Consider the following 18074-nt stretch of genomic DNA (forward strand, 5'->3'; position numbering starts at 1 on the left):
CCCCATTAGCAGTCCTGTCTTCTGTAAGAAAAACAAACAAAAAAAGGCTTTCTGCGTGGGAAATTGGAAGAATATTATGCTACTAAATCTAAATCGGATACTGAGAGTGAGTCTATGTTAGCGATTTAGTTCTAAATCATCATATTATGGTAGTGTTTTGGCATTGGTAAATCATTTGGTTCATCCTAATTGAATAAGCAGGCAGAACAGGTGTATAAATACATCTGTGAAACAAAGGATGGCATGCTGAGAAACAATAAGAATAGGAAGAAACTTGGCTTCAGAATTATTACCCGTATCAAAACCAGATATATCACGACTAAGTTAATGATTAATTTGCACATCATTATATTGTTTGTTTGAGCAGATTATTTGGGACTTGCTTACTTCGGAGTTCAGAGCGGATCCGTGTTTCATATTACCGGTAGGCACATTGTTCCCATGCTACATGGGGTGTTACATTCTGCAATTGTGTTCTAGAAAATACTCTGTAATGTGGTCAGTCCTTTATATGAAACATTAGAAACGAATTGTTTAGGAAAATTATGGATGACTAAAATAACTATTGAAAATAAAACTGCATTGACAATTGCTTAGTTACATGGTCAATTAATTCAGTTAATACTGATAAAAGTTCATACAATTCTACTCAAACGTACACATTCTGAAATATGTTAATATATTTTTTATTAATTTAAAAGATAAAAAACCCCGTCGTTACCATGCCTAGTTTTGTCACCTAAGAAAGGGTGACAAATGAATACACAATGCATTGTTGCATAATTTGAAACTGACAATTTGTCTGCAGATGTGTCACGCGTTTAAAACAGGCCTGCATCCTTGTTTTCAAAATACTTGGCATTACATTAGAACACTTTAATGGGATATCAGCTGTTGCACGTTCTCTGTGCAACGTCAACAACGCTTACATAAGGCAGTAATAAAATATTTCTCCTCGGCGTGAGAGAGAACTGTTCTGCTGTGCTCGGAGCAGTGGCGTCATAGAAGGCTACACGGAGAAGATGCATCTCTCTGCGGTCGTGCTGCACTCTACTCCCCTAGACAGGGTTTGTTTTGTGAGCCTTGGTGGGCTGATAATTAACAGATGATGTAATATTGTATAATTAAAAAAAAAAAACAGCAAGGACAACGAATTGCCTAACGGCTAAATGATTTGGACTTGATTTTGTCTGCGGTTAGACTATTCGTTGGTTTTCGCCTATGTCGTACACGGGGTGTTAATTCTATTAAAAATGTATTTTTTAACAGTGAGGATAAAATTGGGATTCCACTCGGAAATTAAACACACAGATATTCCCCAGTCCCTAGTAAGCGATGACACAATCTACGAGCGCCCCCTCCCGGCCACAGAAGGGTGTAACGCGCCCTCTTAAAGGGGATGTCAGGGATACCAGAAATGAAATTTAAGGTGGAACGGGGGAGATACAGGCGCATTTCGCAAGGAATCCATAGAGCCGTGAGAAAGTTGGTGTCATGCCAACGTGGTATCATGTTTCTTGCTATTTAGTGTTTTATACCGACACATTGACATTTGTAATATTGCCGGGTTTGAGTAGGCAGTGTGCATTACCTGCTGATGGATTTTAAACTATTCAAGCTTCAATCTTGGGTTTATAAATAATCAACTGCTATTAGATGCTAAATGATGCGCAGAAGTGATCCCCTATGCCAGGGTTCCCCAACTGTCAGCCTGCGTGCCGAATTTGGCCCGCTGGTTGTTTCATTTGGCCCACCAAGTTTACTGAGAAAAAAATAATATATATTTTTTTCATTCCATTTTTTCATTATTGGACATAGACTAAAAACACCAGGAAAGCATCTCCAAGTGATTTGAATGTCTGACATCTGTTTCCAATTATTCCCACGCACAATAGAGAGGCACGTGATTGTATACAAATGTAAGCAAGGTTTGAAATTGTGTTTTAGTAAAAAAATATATGTTTTCGCCAACAATATCTGTTTGAGATTCTTGCGGTCAGTTTGCAGTTTACAAATGATTTGTAATTATGTTCCGACCCGACCATCCGCTCAGCAAAAAAATCGGCCTGCGGCTGAATCTAGTCCATGATCCCTGCCCTATGCTACCCCGTCCGTCACTATCAATAACAGAAACGACACCAAGGCGAGCCAGAGGCAATTGAGAAATATAAGGCTCTGTGCATAAACGTAATCTCAGCCACTATTTCCTTTTTCCATGTGATTTTCCTCTTGTCTATTTAGCTAGCTAGTCTATACTCTCCACCAAAACGGTCATATAGATTATTATGGAAGCTATTGGTAATGTATGCTAAGGGCGGCAGGTAGCTTAGTGGTTAGAGCGTTGGGACAGTAACAGAAAGGTTGCTGGATGGAATACAGCTGACAAGGTAAAAATCTGTCGTTCTGCCCCTGAACAAGGCAGCTAACCCGCTTTTCATAGGTAGGCCGTCATTGTGAATAAGAATTTGTTCTTAACTTGCCTAGTTAAATTTAAAAAAGACAAATAGGCATATTCAAAATAAATTCACATCAGAATTCGAAAGAACTGTGTAGGCATAAAAGCAGGAGAAGGATACCGAATCTAATAGGATAAACGAAATAACATTACGAATGTTGTTGTTGTAAAAAGTAGCCTACACAGTCTTTCTAAAGGGGGTCACAATTACAAAAAAAGTTATAGGTCTATCAAGAAGCCAAAAAGGTTCTTCGGCTATCCACACCCTGTGAATAAGCTTTTTACTATTATTTTTTTTACAGAAGGTTCTACGTGGAATCAAAAAGGGTTTTACCTGGAACCAAAAGGGGTTATCCTATGGGGACAGCCAAATAACCAATTTGGAAACCTTTTTCTTAGAGTGTATGATAGCCAGTATATATATATATATATATATATATATATATATATATTACACACACACACCTCTAATTGCTGGCTATCTGAACAGCGTGTTACTGGTGTTAATTGACACAGCGTTTTATCTCACATCAGACTTTCAACTCCAGTTCCCTCCGCTGCTCTGGGGTTGACTCAACCACTGGGACAGTTTACCTGCGTATGGACGCTGGATTAAACGTGTGTAATACAGGATTTGGGCTCAACACAAGTCACAATCAATTCAAATAGCTAAATTAAATGAATTTACTCAGATCCAGCCTACCTAGACCAACGACTAACTGGAGATATTCATTTTTTCTTTTGGGGACAAGACATTTACAGTAGCAAACGAGCAAAACTGTATGAGCCTTGGCTAATTCTTAAAAATAAATCAAGAAAACTTTTGACAAAAGGAATAAAGTATACTTAATTCCTGAATACAAATCAAAACGAACTATTTTGTGAACATTAGCACGTGTATGATATTTATGCTGCATCTGATGGAATTTAACACCAATTTCAGACAGAATGTTTAATTTACGCGAAGATTACTGTTCAGTTAAATAAAAGCCCACCTTTCATAAACGAAGATGTAGAGAAATATCCGTAATAATTTAAAATAATATAACTTTTAAACACCACCCTAAAGTCTAAAGGATGCAATATTTTTCGTCAAATACAACAGGGCAAACCTATGCAGGGACTAGCTTGTGTAATAGAATGTGCCTGTGAACCATTTGGAAGTGTTTGTATATCATTTGTGATTCAATTTTGAATCTCATTTAAGTAGCATGTAGTTTTAGTGGTATCCTGTGTGTGTAGCGGCCTTAATACTTCCTCTCCCGAAAAAAAAGACGCTTCTCAATGGCACTACCTTGAAAAATACAGGACACATTAATTAATAAAGCCCAAAAGACAGCCAGATGGTTAAAATAATGGAAAAGCACAGTATTCTAAGACTTTAGTTTAGCAGACCAAGTGCTTTATTGTATTTGAGCAAATGCTTATGGAATGGAGTTTATTATTATTATCATTGTGTTGAACAATAAACATCATAGAACATGAGTTAGCCTCCCTCACAGCACACAACAGTTTACTCCCACTGACCACCAGCAGACAGCAATACACACAACACTTTAGCAACAGTTAGCAAGGACTCTGGGTCATCATTACAGACAGGACACAATCTGCAGGGAAGATCTCTCACCAAAACCTTTATAGTCATCTAGTCTGTCTGCCTATTAATTCCAACAAACAACTTATTTATTTTGTAACGATATTTTGTTTTATTGGAGTTGATTCCATGAGTATTATCAACTTCAAATCCTTTGAGGAGAAATTGAGAAAATTCTGCCCCTGCAGATTCTGTCAAGCCCAAGTCATCATGTCTTATTTCCCAAAACAGTTAAAACTCCACACATAAACCTCACACCAGTCTGTCCCTACAGCTGTGAACATTAAACACCCATCTGTGACACACACACACTCCCATTAAAAAATTGACAGATTCAATCAAACCAGTACATGTACACCTTACAATATGTTAAAGCTAATATGTGGGGTCGTTTTGACTGTAGATGAACGCACATAGATAGGAAAACTTGCTTTTGGCAAAATGGTAGGTTTAGTAGGGGGATATTGAAGCCTTTACAGAGGGTGAGGGTTGAAGGACCAGCCAAAGATGGACAAAACCAGCCACCTATATCCTACTGGACTGGGGCTCAGTGGGTAAGGATGTGTCATTGTCCAAGTCTGTGACATGGCAGCATATTCTCTATGGATCCAGCCTCCATCCTCCTAGAGCAACAACAACGCTCTGTTTTCTCTCAAAGTGTGCTCACCTTGACTACAGGAAACCAACAAGGCCAAACAGAGCTGTATCCTCTTTTTGAGTCCTGTTCGTGAGGAAAGTGAGAGCTGGCCAGTGGGTGGGAGGTGGAACAGGTAGACGTTTCCCCTTAACCTAAAAGGTTAGGGCTTAGTGAGCAGTGACAATGCAGTGACGTTAACATAAGATGGTGGACAGGGGGGAGCGACTCCTAAGAGTGTAGACTGCGTCTGAAATAGCACCCGATTCCCTAAATAGTGCACTACCTATAACCAGAACCCATCTAACCATAATCCTTAACCCTAAGTGGGCTCTTCTCAAAATAATTGCACTGTTATGGGGAATATGGTGCCATTTCAGACACACTCAAACTTGAGGAAGCGGTCAGAGGACAAGCACGACAAACACCATCACGACAGTCACAGACACACACCACAGCCACGACACAAACAAACAGGTCTCTACTGAGACAGAAGCAGCGAGGAACGAAGGGTTAACATCAGCACAGATGCCATCTCCACACCAGGGAGGAGGTAGACGTTGTCCCCAGACACTGATCTATGTTCAGATTTGCAGTTTCCCCCAAAATTGTAAGGTTAGGATTTGGGGAAGGTAAACTGGATCAGTGCCTAACGACTAAGTTCTACCCATAAAATTACCACAACAGAGACTGACATTTTAGTTTTGTTTGAAAACTGAAAGTCAATAAAATTGTCAATTTGACTCCATAACAATAATAGATTGAAAACACCTACTACACAGGGAGGGAGAAAAAGTGGAAAATAAAACTGGGGATACATCTCAAAGTAACCAACCTATTATTAAAATAAACTTCATAAAAAAAAAAGGTAAAAAAAAGGTAAAAATGTAAATAATTTTGGAGTATAAAGGCACACCTCTTACACAGTGTATATGATACAAACACAGTTTAAAGCATGGTAAGGAGAGACTCAGATGGGGTTAAGTCTAGGAGAGCTACAATGGATCTAAACAGCCAAGACATAGGAGGAAGAAACCGTATTCCTGCAACATGCATTTGTTTCGTTTTTACAGTACGTACAAGCATTGTACAAATTCAAGCAGTATCATTCTTCATATAACACAACACTATCATTCACTCAAAGGGTGGTGCTTTAAAATACAATTATATTTAATGACTTAAATGCAATGTAAAAATATATGTGAATATAATCTATGCATCTAAAACAATATGGAAGCTTTTTGCTTGGGATAGAATAGTAGAGGACATGTTACTGGTTTTAGTTGGTTACCCATCACAGATAAAACACCACAGACTCTTCTCAATTGGTACAAGTCAGAGCCATATATATATATATATATATATATATATATATATATATATATATATATATATATATAGAGAGAGACAAACAGTATACACTGAGTGTACAAAACATTAGGAGCACCTGCTCTTTCCATAACATACTGACCAGGTGAATCCAGGTGAACGCTATGCTCCATTATTGATGTCACCTGTTAAATCCACTTCAAATCAGGGTTGATGAAAGGGAGAAGACAGGTTAATGAAGGATTTTTAAGCCTTGATACATGGATTGTACATGTATGCCATTCGGAGGGTGAATGTGCAAGACAAAAGATTGAAGTGCCTTTTGAACGGGGTATGGTAGTAAGTGCCAGATGCACCAGTTTGTGTCAAGAACTGCAACGCTGCTAGGTTTTAAATGCTCAACAGTTTCCAGTGTGTATCAAGAATGGTCCCCCACTAAAAGGACTTCCGGCCAACTTGATAACTGTGGGAAGCCTGAGTCAACATGGGCCAACATCCCTGTAGAACGCTTTCGACACCTTGTAGAGTCCATGCCCCGATGAATTGAGTCTGTTCTGATGGAAAAGGGGGTGAAACTCAATATTAGGTAGGCGTTCCTAATGTCTTGTACACTCAGTGTGTATATGGTTCTGGTACAGGTATAATGATATTGTGTTTCCCTTGTTAAGACCACAGCAACCAGTCAGGATCGTATGCATAACATTTGGTTCCTTTTTGTGCAAAATATACAAATTTACCAAGTCAATTCAAACCTGCCAAATTCAGAGATAAACAACATTTCAAAAACACCAACAAGTCTGAATAACAGGCAGACAATGTTAAAAGGAGTGGCTGACAGGTTGGCATGACATCCCCACTTAAACAAAAGCATAATTTTCTACAAACCAGCACCTCTTCCCCACCCTCCCCTTTTCTCTCTCTCATGAAACCCTGAGACACACATCCGATTCAGGCCTGAACCATATGTAGAGATCTTTGTATGTCTCAGGGTTCTTCAACTCCGGTCCTGGAGAGCTACTGGGTGTACAGGCTTTTGTTCCAGCCCAGCATTTAACACACCTGAAGCAACACAAACATAGGCGCAGACATATGCATACGCACTATACACAATCGTACACATGGATTTTGTTTGGTAGATATGTGGTAGTGGAGTAGGGGCCTGAGGGCACACAGTGTGTTCTTAAATCTCTTATGAATGTATTGTAATGTTTTTAAAATTGTATAACTGCCTTAATTTTGCCGGACCCGAGGAAGAGTAGCTGGTGCCTTGGCAGCAGCTAATGGGGATCCATAATAACTACACGTACAGATTCAAATAACCAACTAATCAAGATCTTCAGTCTGGACCACAATTAGCTGAATCAGGTGTGCTAGTGCTGGGCTGGAGTAAAAGCCTGCATACCCAGTACCTCTTCAGGGCCGGGGTTGGAGACCCGAGACAGACAGATGTGGGTAAGACTCTGGTTCAGGCTGGTACGATGCCAGAGGTAAACACTGGGCTGTCTGTCCTGAACACACCCCTCCTCTCTCTCTGCTGCTCACTACATTCAGGCCCTGTCCCAAACCCACCTATAGTCCCTCCTACTCCCTAGTGCATTCCAGCGTAGACACTTTCCCTCGTCCCTACTACACGCCCATCAGAAATCTTGGGGCACAGTTCAATAGCTTCAAACAGTGCTTTTGTTGCAGCACATGTAACAGAACAAAAAATCCTATGTTTAATTAACAACATAAAAGTGCAATGATTTGTTTAAGGTGCTGATGGCAATGCAGGATCAAAGGTCCATGAAGGATCACACCACCACCCTGCCATGTCCCACAGGAAGTCACACACCAACTTCCTAATGGCACTTCCTGGTAACTATCCAGAATGAGACAAAACAGATCAGTCAGTGATGTCATAAATCACACACAGTCCTACTGACCAGCTCCCCGTCTTACTAAACACAGCTCTACTGACCAGCTCCCCGTCTTACTAAACACAGTCCTACTGACCAGCTCCCTGTCTTACTAAACACAGCTCTACTGACCAGCTCCCCGTCTTACTAAACACAGTCCTACTGACCAGCTCCCTGTCTTACTAAACACAGCTCTACTGACCAGCTCCCCGTCTTACTAAACACAGTCCTACTGACCAGCTCCCTGTCTTACTAAACACAGCTCTACTGACCAGCTACCCGTCTTACTAAACACAGCCCTACTGACCAGCTCCCCGTCTTACTAAACACAGCCCTACTGACCAGCTCCCCGTCTTACTACACCCAGCTCTAATGACCAGCTCCCCGTCTTACTAAACACAGCCCTACTAACCAGCTCCCTGTCTTACTAAACACAGCTCTACTGACCAGCTCCCTGTCTTACTAAACACAGCCCTACTGATCAGCTCCCCGTCTTACTAAACCCAGCCCTACTGACCAGCTCCCTGTCTTACTAAACCCAGCTCTACTGACCAGCTCCCTGTCTTACTAAACACAACTCATCTTAACTTATCTTTTATATCGAGGGAGGGGTAGAGGAGAGCATTGTGTGTGACAGGAGGATAGCAGTGTAAGGTGAGAATGGAGGAGTAACATCCACTGCCAGGAGGAGGGTCTAAAGGGAAAGTGATGGATGATGGGACAAACAGGAAAGTAGCTTTGGCTGGGGCAGGGCTGTACTAAATGGTGATTGGATGGTCTGGCTGAAGGCCTACTGGAAGACTGCTTCATACTTCCTGAAGTCGAGCGATTAGATAAGCCTCAAGGGGCACTTCATTCTATACTATCTCCCCCGAGTAACCGCACTATTGTTATCCAATCACAGCCCTGTTCATCCTCATTCTAACCCCCCCCCCCCCCCAACAGGAATGCAGGACAACAAACAAACAAAAACAATGCAGGGTGAGGACGTGGTGTTGAGGCAGTAAAAAAAAAAAAAAAACATTCCCAAAGTAAACAAAACAAACTAATAAAAAAGTACTGACTAGAACCTAGAATAGCAGTTCTCCTGTTCAATGTAACAGATCAAAGTAACAAAGGAGAAGATGATGAATGTAAACGAATGATGGTATTAGCTGCTGAGAGGGACACCCTTGCTGACAGAGAGATAGAGCGCAATGCCCCCACCCTCACCCATCCCTTCTCTCCAAGTGCCCCCTCCCCTTCCCCTGGGGGCTATGAGAGAATGGTGGTGATGAAGTCGTAGAACCTCTTGGAGTACTGCTCTGGGTTTACCGTGGAGATTTCAGCTCCCGCCTGCAGGGGGAGACACACACGGTGGAAGACAGTCAAGGGAAGAAACCCAAACACACAACATTCACACCAACAGAGAAGTAGGCATGCGACCTCACACACACACACACCCCGTGTTTGACAGTCTTAGCAGCATGAGCAGCCTTCTTCTTGGCATCGTAATGCTGCAGAATGTCAATGACCGCCATGAAGTACACCTCCTTCCTAGGAGCACCTGGACACAGACACACAGGATTATCCCTATATTATGAACTGGGTGGTTCAAGCCCTGAATGCTGATTGGCTGACAGCCGTATACCACGGGTATGACTAAACATTTATTTTCACTGTTCTAATTATGTTGGTAACCAGTTTATAATGGCTATAAAGCACCTCAGGTGTTTGTGGTATATGGCCAATATACCACGGCTAAGGGCTGTACCCAGGCACACCGTGCTGCGTCGTGCCTGGGTACAGCCCTTAGCCGTGATATATTGCTTAATTATATAACATGAAGCCACCAGAGGGCTACAACCATACTGCTCATCTATTTGGTATTTCTGACCCACTGTTTTGAAGTGAACCCTTTGCTTTTTAGTCTCCTGTACCCCTCTTCTATCCCTTTCCTTCTCCTCCCTCCTTGCCCCTCTCCACTCACTGTCGTTGCTCTTGATGGCATAGACGTCTATGGTGGGGTCAAACTCCCCCGGAGACAGGGGCTTGGTGCTGTCCAGGGTGTTACTGGGGGAGTCAGGGGGAGTGCCAATCCCTCCGTCACTCTCCCCCTCATCATCCCCCTCGTTATCCTCACTCTCCACTTCCTCCTGCTCAGCCCGCTCCACGTCATGGATCCCCACCAGCAGACTGTAGTCCATCAGCTTCAACTGGGCCAGGAACTGGAGGGAGGGAGAGGGAGGAAGGAGACATAGAATAAAGTAATGGAGAGTAAAAGGGGAGAATTACATTTTTGGTAAGAGTGAGACCAGGATAAATAATCCAACCCAAGTATTTATTCACTCACACCAGAAGAAATAACAGAACCACACACACACCTCCACGTCTTTACGTAGTTTCTCCAGGAACATCTTCTTGTTGTCATCGTCAATGTAGATCTTCTGTCCATCGTTGATGAAGTCATTGTCCTTGTAGGTGGGCAGCTCCTTGGCCTGACGCCCCACACAGACAAACACAGTCAGGACAGCAGAGGACACACCTTGACTCTATAACTAATTACATTATTAGAAAGGAGTCCGAATGTACACTCTTTAAAATGATCCAACTAACTAACTGACTCATTGAATAAAGCGATCTGTGACACATAACAGTTAAAGACAGTGGGATTTCTATGGAAGCTTGTGAGTTTCCATTGAGCCATCTGGCTACAGCACCATGTGTGGCCTGTGGTCTGCAGGGGGGGTGGGGGGTTGTTGGTGTCAGGAGGGGGCGTTATTCTGTGGCACAGAGGAAGGAGTGAGCAGGAAATGAGGTCACAGCAGCAGCACTGCTCAGAGAGCTGACAGAAGCAGTTCTACGGCAGCACGAGAAAAGCGGCCACACAAACTCACACACATATAGCAACAAAGACCACACACAATGCTGCAATGGCCGAGGCTCCCTTGCACACTCAAATAGGTGAACGTTGTAATAATGTGGAGAGTCAACCAGCAGGTAGAGGCACACTCGTACCAGCTACAGACATCATCCTGAAAATTATATACATTGCAAATATCCATCCACCCATTCTATACATCCTCAAACTCTTCCCAAACACTCATCTTCCTGATCAACCACTCTAAATCGCTCAATGATCAGTTCAGATATCAGAGAAAGTATAGAGCAGCTCATACAAGCAGTAGATCAGGTGCTGTACGTAATGGTTGTGGTCCAGAGGTAGACTAGGCTGACATGGTAGAGTAGCAGTAATAGACAGAATAGATGAAGTGAGATGAAAACAGCCGAGAGAGAGAGAGAGAATGTGAGAGAAAGAGGGAGAAAAGGAGAGAGAGACAATGAGAGCAGGGTAGAGAAGAGATCGAAGGCCTTCAATCAGGTGACCGAAGGCAGTTTTTTGAACGGCATCATCATAGAATGACATGAAGGATCTCTTTGGGCTCTATCATCATTACCAGTGCGCTACAGGAAGTTTGTGGCACAACGGATGTGAGTGAGGTCGCTCGATAGTGAATTTGTCTCAGCTTGGCGAGAGAGAACAGGAGAATTGTAACAGATCACCAACTGAAGTATCAACAAATATACAGTCAAACCTCCAGGTAAATAAAACCAAAAGCGGTCAGTGAAACAGCTCGGTGTGATGACAGTACTGCAGGATTGTGATTATTGGTCAGGAAGGACAGAAGAGGAATGGAGAGGCCAGGCCTGGTGGTGAGCAGCTGCAGCCCAGTGGTGCTGTGCTCTGGGCATGCTCAGACAACAGCTGTTCTAACCAGTCACGTGTCTCTCTCTGCCTGCCCGTCAACACCGAATGAGAATCTGTGTCAGCTACACACAGGTTGTGTCTGAAATAGCACCCGTTTTCCCTATATAGCGCACTACTTTTAGCCAGGGGGACTGATGGGCCCTGGTCAAAAGCAGTCCACTATTATAGGGAATAGGGTGCCATTTCAGACGAAGACACACACTCCCTAAGGTACAGCATCATTACACTGTGTGTGTGTATTTCTGATTGACAGGAAGTGAAAGTGATTGGTTGTGAGTCAATAGCCAGAGGAAAGGGGGAAAAAACAGCTGTGTGAAAAACTGTTCCAGAATAAGCCAGTTCCATCTGCCTGTTTCCTACATGTCAGTCCATTGCAGGTGTCCTGTATCCGTCATTACATGAATCTGAAAAAGCTATGAAAATAAAATGAGATACGATTGATCTGATAAATTGAGCATGCCTGGCCTTGTTCCTTACGTCTCTTACGTGTTTCATGGCGCAGTAAAAGCGCGTGGCGATCCGCAGCGTTTGCAGCCTTTGCTGAACGTTAGATTTGGGCCGCGGTGGCGCATCCTCAGGAGGGCGTGGCTGCTAGAAGAGGGGAGCGAGGGAGGGATGGAGGGAGGAGGATGAGAGGAGAGAGCCAGGGACAGGAAGGAAGGAAGTTTTAAGGAAAGGCAAGTGTTTAAGAAATATACAAACTGTATTAGTTTAGTTTAAAGCGCGGCAAGGAAAGAGAGCTTCTGAAAGAGCGTACAGCCTGGGAAGTGCTGCTAGAAAAGCCAAGGTTGCGGGTTCAATTCCCGCAGGGATCACATACACATACTAAATTGTATGCTCTCACTGTACTGCAAATCTCTTTGGATAAAGCATCTGCTAAGTGTAAACAGAATCTGCATATCCTCCGGTTTTGTGCGCATTAGAAAGCGCTGTAACAGCTAGGGTGGCATTTCAGGTGTTCTTTTAGACTGCTGCTAAGACAGACTATGTCAGGTAAAAGCCATGTCGCCTGTAGGGAGGGCCAGCCGGTAGCTAACAGTGTTAATATCACCACTACCAGCTGGCAGGAGGAGCCCAGGGAGAAGAAACAACAACAGCAACGTTAGATAGCAGAGATCTATAGTGGTAAACAGGTACCATAACAAATCTCCGGACCCAGGGGGAAGCTGGGAGTGCAGGCTTTTGTTCCAGCCCAGCACTAACACAACTGATTCCTAATCACATCACTATTCATGGTCTAAACATGGACTGTGATTAGATCACTTGAATTAGGTGTGTTAAGAGCTGGGCTGGAACAAAACCCCGCACAGTGCATACTGCAGCCCCATTGCCCACCCTGGCTGTAAAGTATGAATATGTTGATGTGAAATAAAAGTCCAGGTTCCATGTGAGGACAGTAGGACAAGTGAGTCTACAGCATGCAGAACAGAGTGGTTGGTGGAGGTGTTGGAGACAAACCTAGAGATGTAGCACCATGCAGAGAACGTGCATGGGGGGGGGGGGGGGGGGCATGCAGTCAGTCAAGAGTGCTTGTTGCTTGTGTGTGAAACACTACACACCTGTTACGCACATTACACTACCTAACACACACCAAGTACCCTGTACCTCCATTCACCCCTCCTGTATTCATGAATACACAGCAGTGCCTATGGATACCACTAAGTCACAACTTTTTACCAACTGACCAATGAATCAACCTAACCTGAAAATGTAGAAAATGTGTATTTCTAAAGCCAGTCTGCCATTAGAGATGAAACACGATAGTGCAAGTAGTCATGCCTGAACACACACACACGACTACTCAATGTGAGAAGGCCTTTAATTCATTCACAAGTCATGTAATTGAACAGTGATGGTAGGTGGTCATGGCATGCCTGTTCACGGATTTCTGTGAGCATACAATGTGTGTGTGTGTGTACACACACACTGTATGTCAAACTTTTAGGAATAAACAGTGTACAACTGAATGCTAGGACTGTGAATGCTGGGACTGTGAATGCTGGGACTGTGGTAAAAGCAGCAGCACCAGGTACTTGTCGTAGTAGTACTGCAGCCGTTGTGGTTGTAAATTGAACAATTCAAGTCGTTCCACATATTGGCTAGTCCGTTATCGCTGATCTGTCAGAAATAACTATTGGCATTCTGTAATAGTGAAACATTAAGCTGAGAGAAGAGAGCTTACTGTGTAGTACAGTGTGTGATCAACAGCTTCCGTACTTCCATTTAAGTCCCCAATTCTCTTCCTCAGAGGGCTATATTTAGACTGAGGGGTTCCCCAAAATTACAACGCCCCGCTGGTTTTGGTGTTCCACCCGGCCGAGCGTCTACAGTTTTAGGAGGAAAGAGCCGGCCTTTCGGGGTCAAATGATGATCTAGCTACTCAGACACGCACACAAACTCACTCGCTCACACACACACACACACACTAAACACAACGTCCAAATATGCCCGAAAAGTTCAGTCTCACATGCCAGTTCACACCACATCACACTTTCCCACACTGCAGGGAAGATTCCTGCCAACAGGGAAGGTTGCAGAATCACAAAGCCTGTGTTCTGTTTGTACAACTGCCATTGGCTGAATCAGAGCCATATATTTAGACCACACCGCTCTGGGCTGATTCACTCATTCACTCTCAGAGAAAGTCTGCTCTCATTACCAGAAAACTGCCGCATACAACAAACAGCATCTGATCAAATAATCCAGGAATGTAAACGCATACACACAAAAAACATTCACTCTCTAGAAGACAAACAAAGCATTTGGCACACACATCTCTGTCTCTCACACACAGACAGCAAGCAGGGGAAGCAATGGGACTGCTGTAGCAGCAGCAAACTGAAGACACACGGAGCGTGCAAGAGTATGGTGAGTATAATGGGCAGGGGTCTTAACAGAAGAAGATGAACAGTTTGAACTACCCCCCCACTCCCACCCCAAAAACCAAAGCAAACCAGCTCAGTAGAAGTGGAGCCATGTAGTTGATGACATAAGGAAGGGCAGGTAGGTAATGGACAGAAGCTGTTGGTTTAATGGACCAGGTGTTAACACACAGCTCCCTCCCTCGGTCCCTCCCTCCCGTCCGTTCCTCCCTCCCTCCCGTCCGTTCCTCCCTCCCTCCCTCGGTTCCTCCTTCCTCCCTCCCTCCCTCCCGGCGGTCCCTCCCTCCGTCCGTCCTGGCGGTCCCTCCCTCCGCCCCCCCCCCCCCCCCCCCCCTCCGCCCCCCCCCTCCGTCGGTCCACCCCCCCCCTCCGTCTGTCCACCCCCCCCCCCCACCCCCCTCCGTCGGTCCACCCCCCCTCTCCGTCGGTACCTCCGGTCCCTTCCCTTCCAGAATCAAACTCCATAATTAGTGTCTACATCAATACACTAAATGTATAGGTCTGGTTGATTTGTGTGTGTGTGAGTGTGTGTATGTGTGTGTGTGTGTGTGTGTGTGTGTGTGTGTGTGTAAATTACTGTACCTTCTCCTTGTCACTGGCCTCCCTGGCCACAGTGGAGCCCTGATAGACAGAAAGATGTCAGACATTCCTTTTTCCTTATGAAAGTCTCCAATTATCCCCTCCCACCCCTACCTACCTACCTACCTTGAGGTCATATTTTTTGTAGACAGAGAGGCGGTGGGAGAAGACATTCCTGGTGACGATCATGTAGGTCTCGTCTCCGTCCACTGTGAGGCGGTACATCCCCAGGAACTGAGGCAGCAGCGTGTTGCCATGACACTCCACTATGAACTAGAGAAATAGAAGCATTGAAGGAGAGATGGATTAAGACTCACTTTGGTACTTCTTGGTGTGTGTGTGTGTGTGTGTGTGTGTGTGTGTGTGTGTGTACCTGGTGGTACTTCTTGAGGATGTTGTGCATCTCAGCCACATCCTCACTGGTGATGGTTTTGATGACGTAGCGTTTGTCGTAGGAGGTGTGGAAGCGAGCCCCACTCCGACCCTGGGAATCACTGTTTAACGGAGCCGCACGGGTCAGGGAGTTCTACAAACAGAGAGAGAACAGTGAATCACACATTTCTGTAAAAATCTGAAACTGTTTTTGAATCTATAGAGAGAATGTGAGCGAGAAATTGTGGGAGAGAGAGAGACAGTGTATGATTGTCAGAGACAGCTGTAGTCAGGCAGGCCTCTAAGGCCCTTCTATCCCTCGCTCACACCCTGCAACAGACCAGCCACCGTGTGTACGCTTGAGTGTGTTAGTGTGTGTGTGGACAGACACCCCTCCTTCCCCTGGGTGTGTGCCACCCTCCTGCCCCCAGCACACAGCTGATGCCCTCCAGAGCAACCCCAGAGACACATCACTTCCCTACCCCACTCCTCTCTGAAAAGCCCTTCCCCCCTCCATGTGTGGTTCTTCCTACGCTCACCCACTCTTTCTCCCTCCACCGTGATATAAACATGAGACAAAAAGACAGCTTCAGAGGACCAGAACACACTGACTTCCCTAATAACAACACAGAGCACACACTCTCTCTGTGTGTAAAACTGTATTCCCAGGGTACAGACAAAGAGAGAGAAACTTGGCAATAAACATGAAAGAAATATAGCAAGATTAGGAAGACAGAGAAAGAGGAGTTCAGTCTGCTTCTGCATGCGTGTACCTGGAAATCCTGGTCGTCGATGCCAAAACGCTCTCTAAGGTTGCGGAACACCAGAGGACAGTACTCCTTAAACTTGAAATGGCTCGGCATGTTTTCCCTACACACACACAGTACAAGCTGTTATTGAGATAGACATTTAACATCAGAGCATTTTGATTAGTGTGTGTGTCTGTACACTTACTTGTTGAAGAGGTGATTGTCCACCTTGATCTTAGAGTAGGCCTTGAAGTCATCAGGCATCAGCATGATAGGGATCTGAACATGGCTCAACTCATTGATCTGAGAGCGAGAGAAAGAGAAAGCATAGTGTTATTGTAGAGTAATGACTAAACATAAACATCCTATCAGATTGAACTAATGTTAGTCAAATCCAGAAGCTTGTCCTTTTATTCAAGATGAGCATACAGCACCTCTGACCTCCATACTCCTCACACCCCCTTCATCTGTCTCTTTAGCTCAGTGACCATCATTCCTGGTTGTGCAGGCTTTTGTTTCAGCACAGTACTAAAACACCTAAACAACAACGTTGACTAGACATTCTGTATTTCCTCTACTGCAAGAAATGTGAAACAAGGTTTTTGAATTCAACACGAGACAGAGTGTGTGGGGAGGCGGCGGCGGGCAGGGACAGGGTTGTAGTCTAGCTAGCCTCAAGACAGCAGGGATCTTTAGAACTGCCTGCCTGCTGGCATCAGTGCCTGTGACTCACACAGATTGAGGGATGGGGCTGGAGACAGATTGTCATAATCAGTTTCCAGCTCTGTGTGTCACTGTGTGCGTGTGTCATGCTGAGAGGCTGTTCAGGTCCACACAGTCTATGATTTTAATAACTACTTCATGAACTACTTACTATAGCAGCCACTCTAGCCTTATAGGTCTGTTACAAACATAAATGAGGCCAGGGCCAATGAGACATCATGGTTTTACAATTACCCAATGAGAGTAATTTCCATGTGAAAGGACCCATGAGCACCAACAAGTGAACGTCATAGGATCATGTCAAATTTGGTGTCAAATGAAAGCTAAGAGTCTATATTTGAGACATTAAGGCATTATACATATTTCCACCCAAAACATTTGATTTCTGGTAGAACAGATGGAAAAGGGGTCTCTCAGCCCCAATCTTAGCCTTTGTCCAACCCCTTCAAAAGGTAAAACAAAAGTGCATTCAGGTGAGAAGTTGGGGATCGGAGAATTGCTTATAAATATACATTTTTTGGGAGGGTAAATGTAGTTGTTTCTGATCAACTCTTTCTCACTAAAACATACCTACCAGAAGTCCAATGGCACACTCTGATAATATAATTGTGCATTACAAGCGTCGACGGCTCTGGACGGTTAGATCACAGCGGTATGGGGCCAAGTTCCTGACATCTATTGCCACTTGCGGTGCAAGTTCGAATCCTCCATAGGGCGCACACCTTTCCATCTAATTTGCGCTTCGTGGAACTATTGTTTTTTAACCGGACAATGACCCAAAACACACCTCGAGGCTGTGTAAAGGCTAATTGACCAAGAAGGAGAGTGATGAGTGCTGCATCAGATGACCTGGCCTCCACAATCACCCGACAACCCAATTGACATGGTCTGGGATGAGTTGGACCGCAGAGATAAGGAAAAGCAGCCAACAAGTGCTCGGCATATGTGGGAACTCCTTCAAGACTGTTGGAAAAGCATTCCAGGTGACTACCTCATGAAGCTCGTTGAGAAAATGCCTTTAGTGTGCAAAGCTGTCATCAAGGCAAAGGGTGGCTACTTTGAATCTAAAATATATTTGTTTAACACTTTTTTGGTTACTACATGATTCCAT

At 44.2% G+C, this 18074-nt stretch overlaps 1 protein-coding gene across 5 annotated transcripts in view; it reads right to left on the bottom strand.

The window, feature by feature from the left end:
* Positions 1-3835: 3835 nt before the first annotated feature.
* The window catches only part of pip4k2aa (phosphatidylinositol-5-phosphate 4-kinase, type II, alpha a), a 37423-nt gene continuing 23184 nt past the window's right edge, over positions 3836-18074 (bottom strand). The window contains exons 2-11 of one of the 5 annotated variants that reach the window (XM_055881638.1): positions 16446-16543; positions 16265-16361; positions 15493-15645; positions 15246-15392; positions 15123-15161; positions 12145-12246; positions 10274-10387; positions 9880-10117; positions 9353-9456; positions 3836-9245 (exon numbers count right to left, since the gene is read on the bottom strand). In XM_055881638.1, the coding sequence (XP_055737613.1) occupies positions 9165-9245; positions 9353-9456; positions 9880-10117; positions 10274-10387; positions 12145-12246; positions 15123-15161; positions 15246-15392; positions 15493-15645; positions 16265-16361; positions 16446-16543 (1173 nt within the window). In that variant the 3' untranslated portion in view covers positions 3836-9164. Of the gene's footprint in view, positions 9246-9352; positions 9457-9879; positions 10118-10273; positions 10388-12135; positions 12250-15122; positions 15162-15245; positions 15393-15492; positions 15646-16264; positions 16362-16445; positions 16544-18074 lie in introns of all 5 variants that reach the window. The other 4 variants (XM_055881635.1, XM_055881636.1, XM_055881634.1 and 1 more) reach the window with 4 other exon arrangements.

This window comes from Salvelinus fontinalis, chromosome 25 (genome assembly GCF_029448725.1).
Source record: "Salvelinus fontinalis isolate EN_2023a chromosome 25, ASM2944872v1, whole genome shotgun sequence".
Lineage (NCBI taxonomy): Eukaryota > Metazoa > Chordata > Actinopteri > Salmoniformes > Salmonidae > Salvelinus > Salvelinus fontinalis.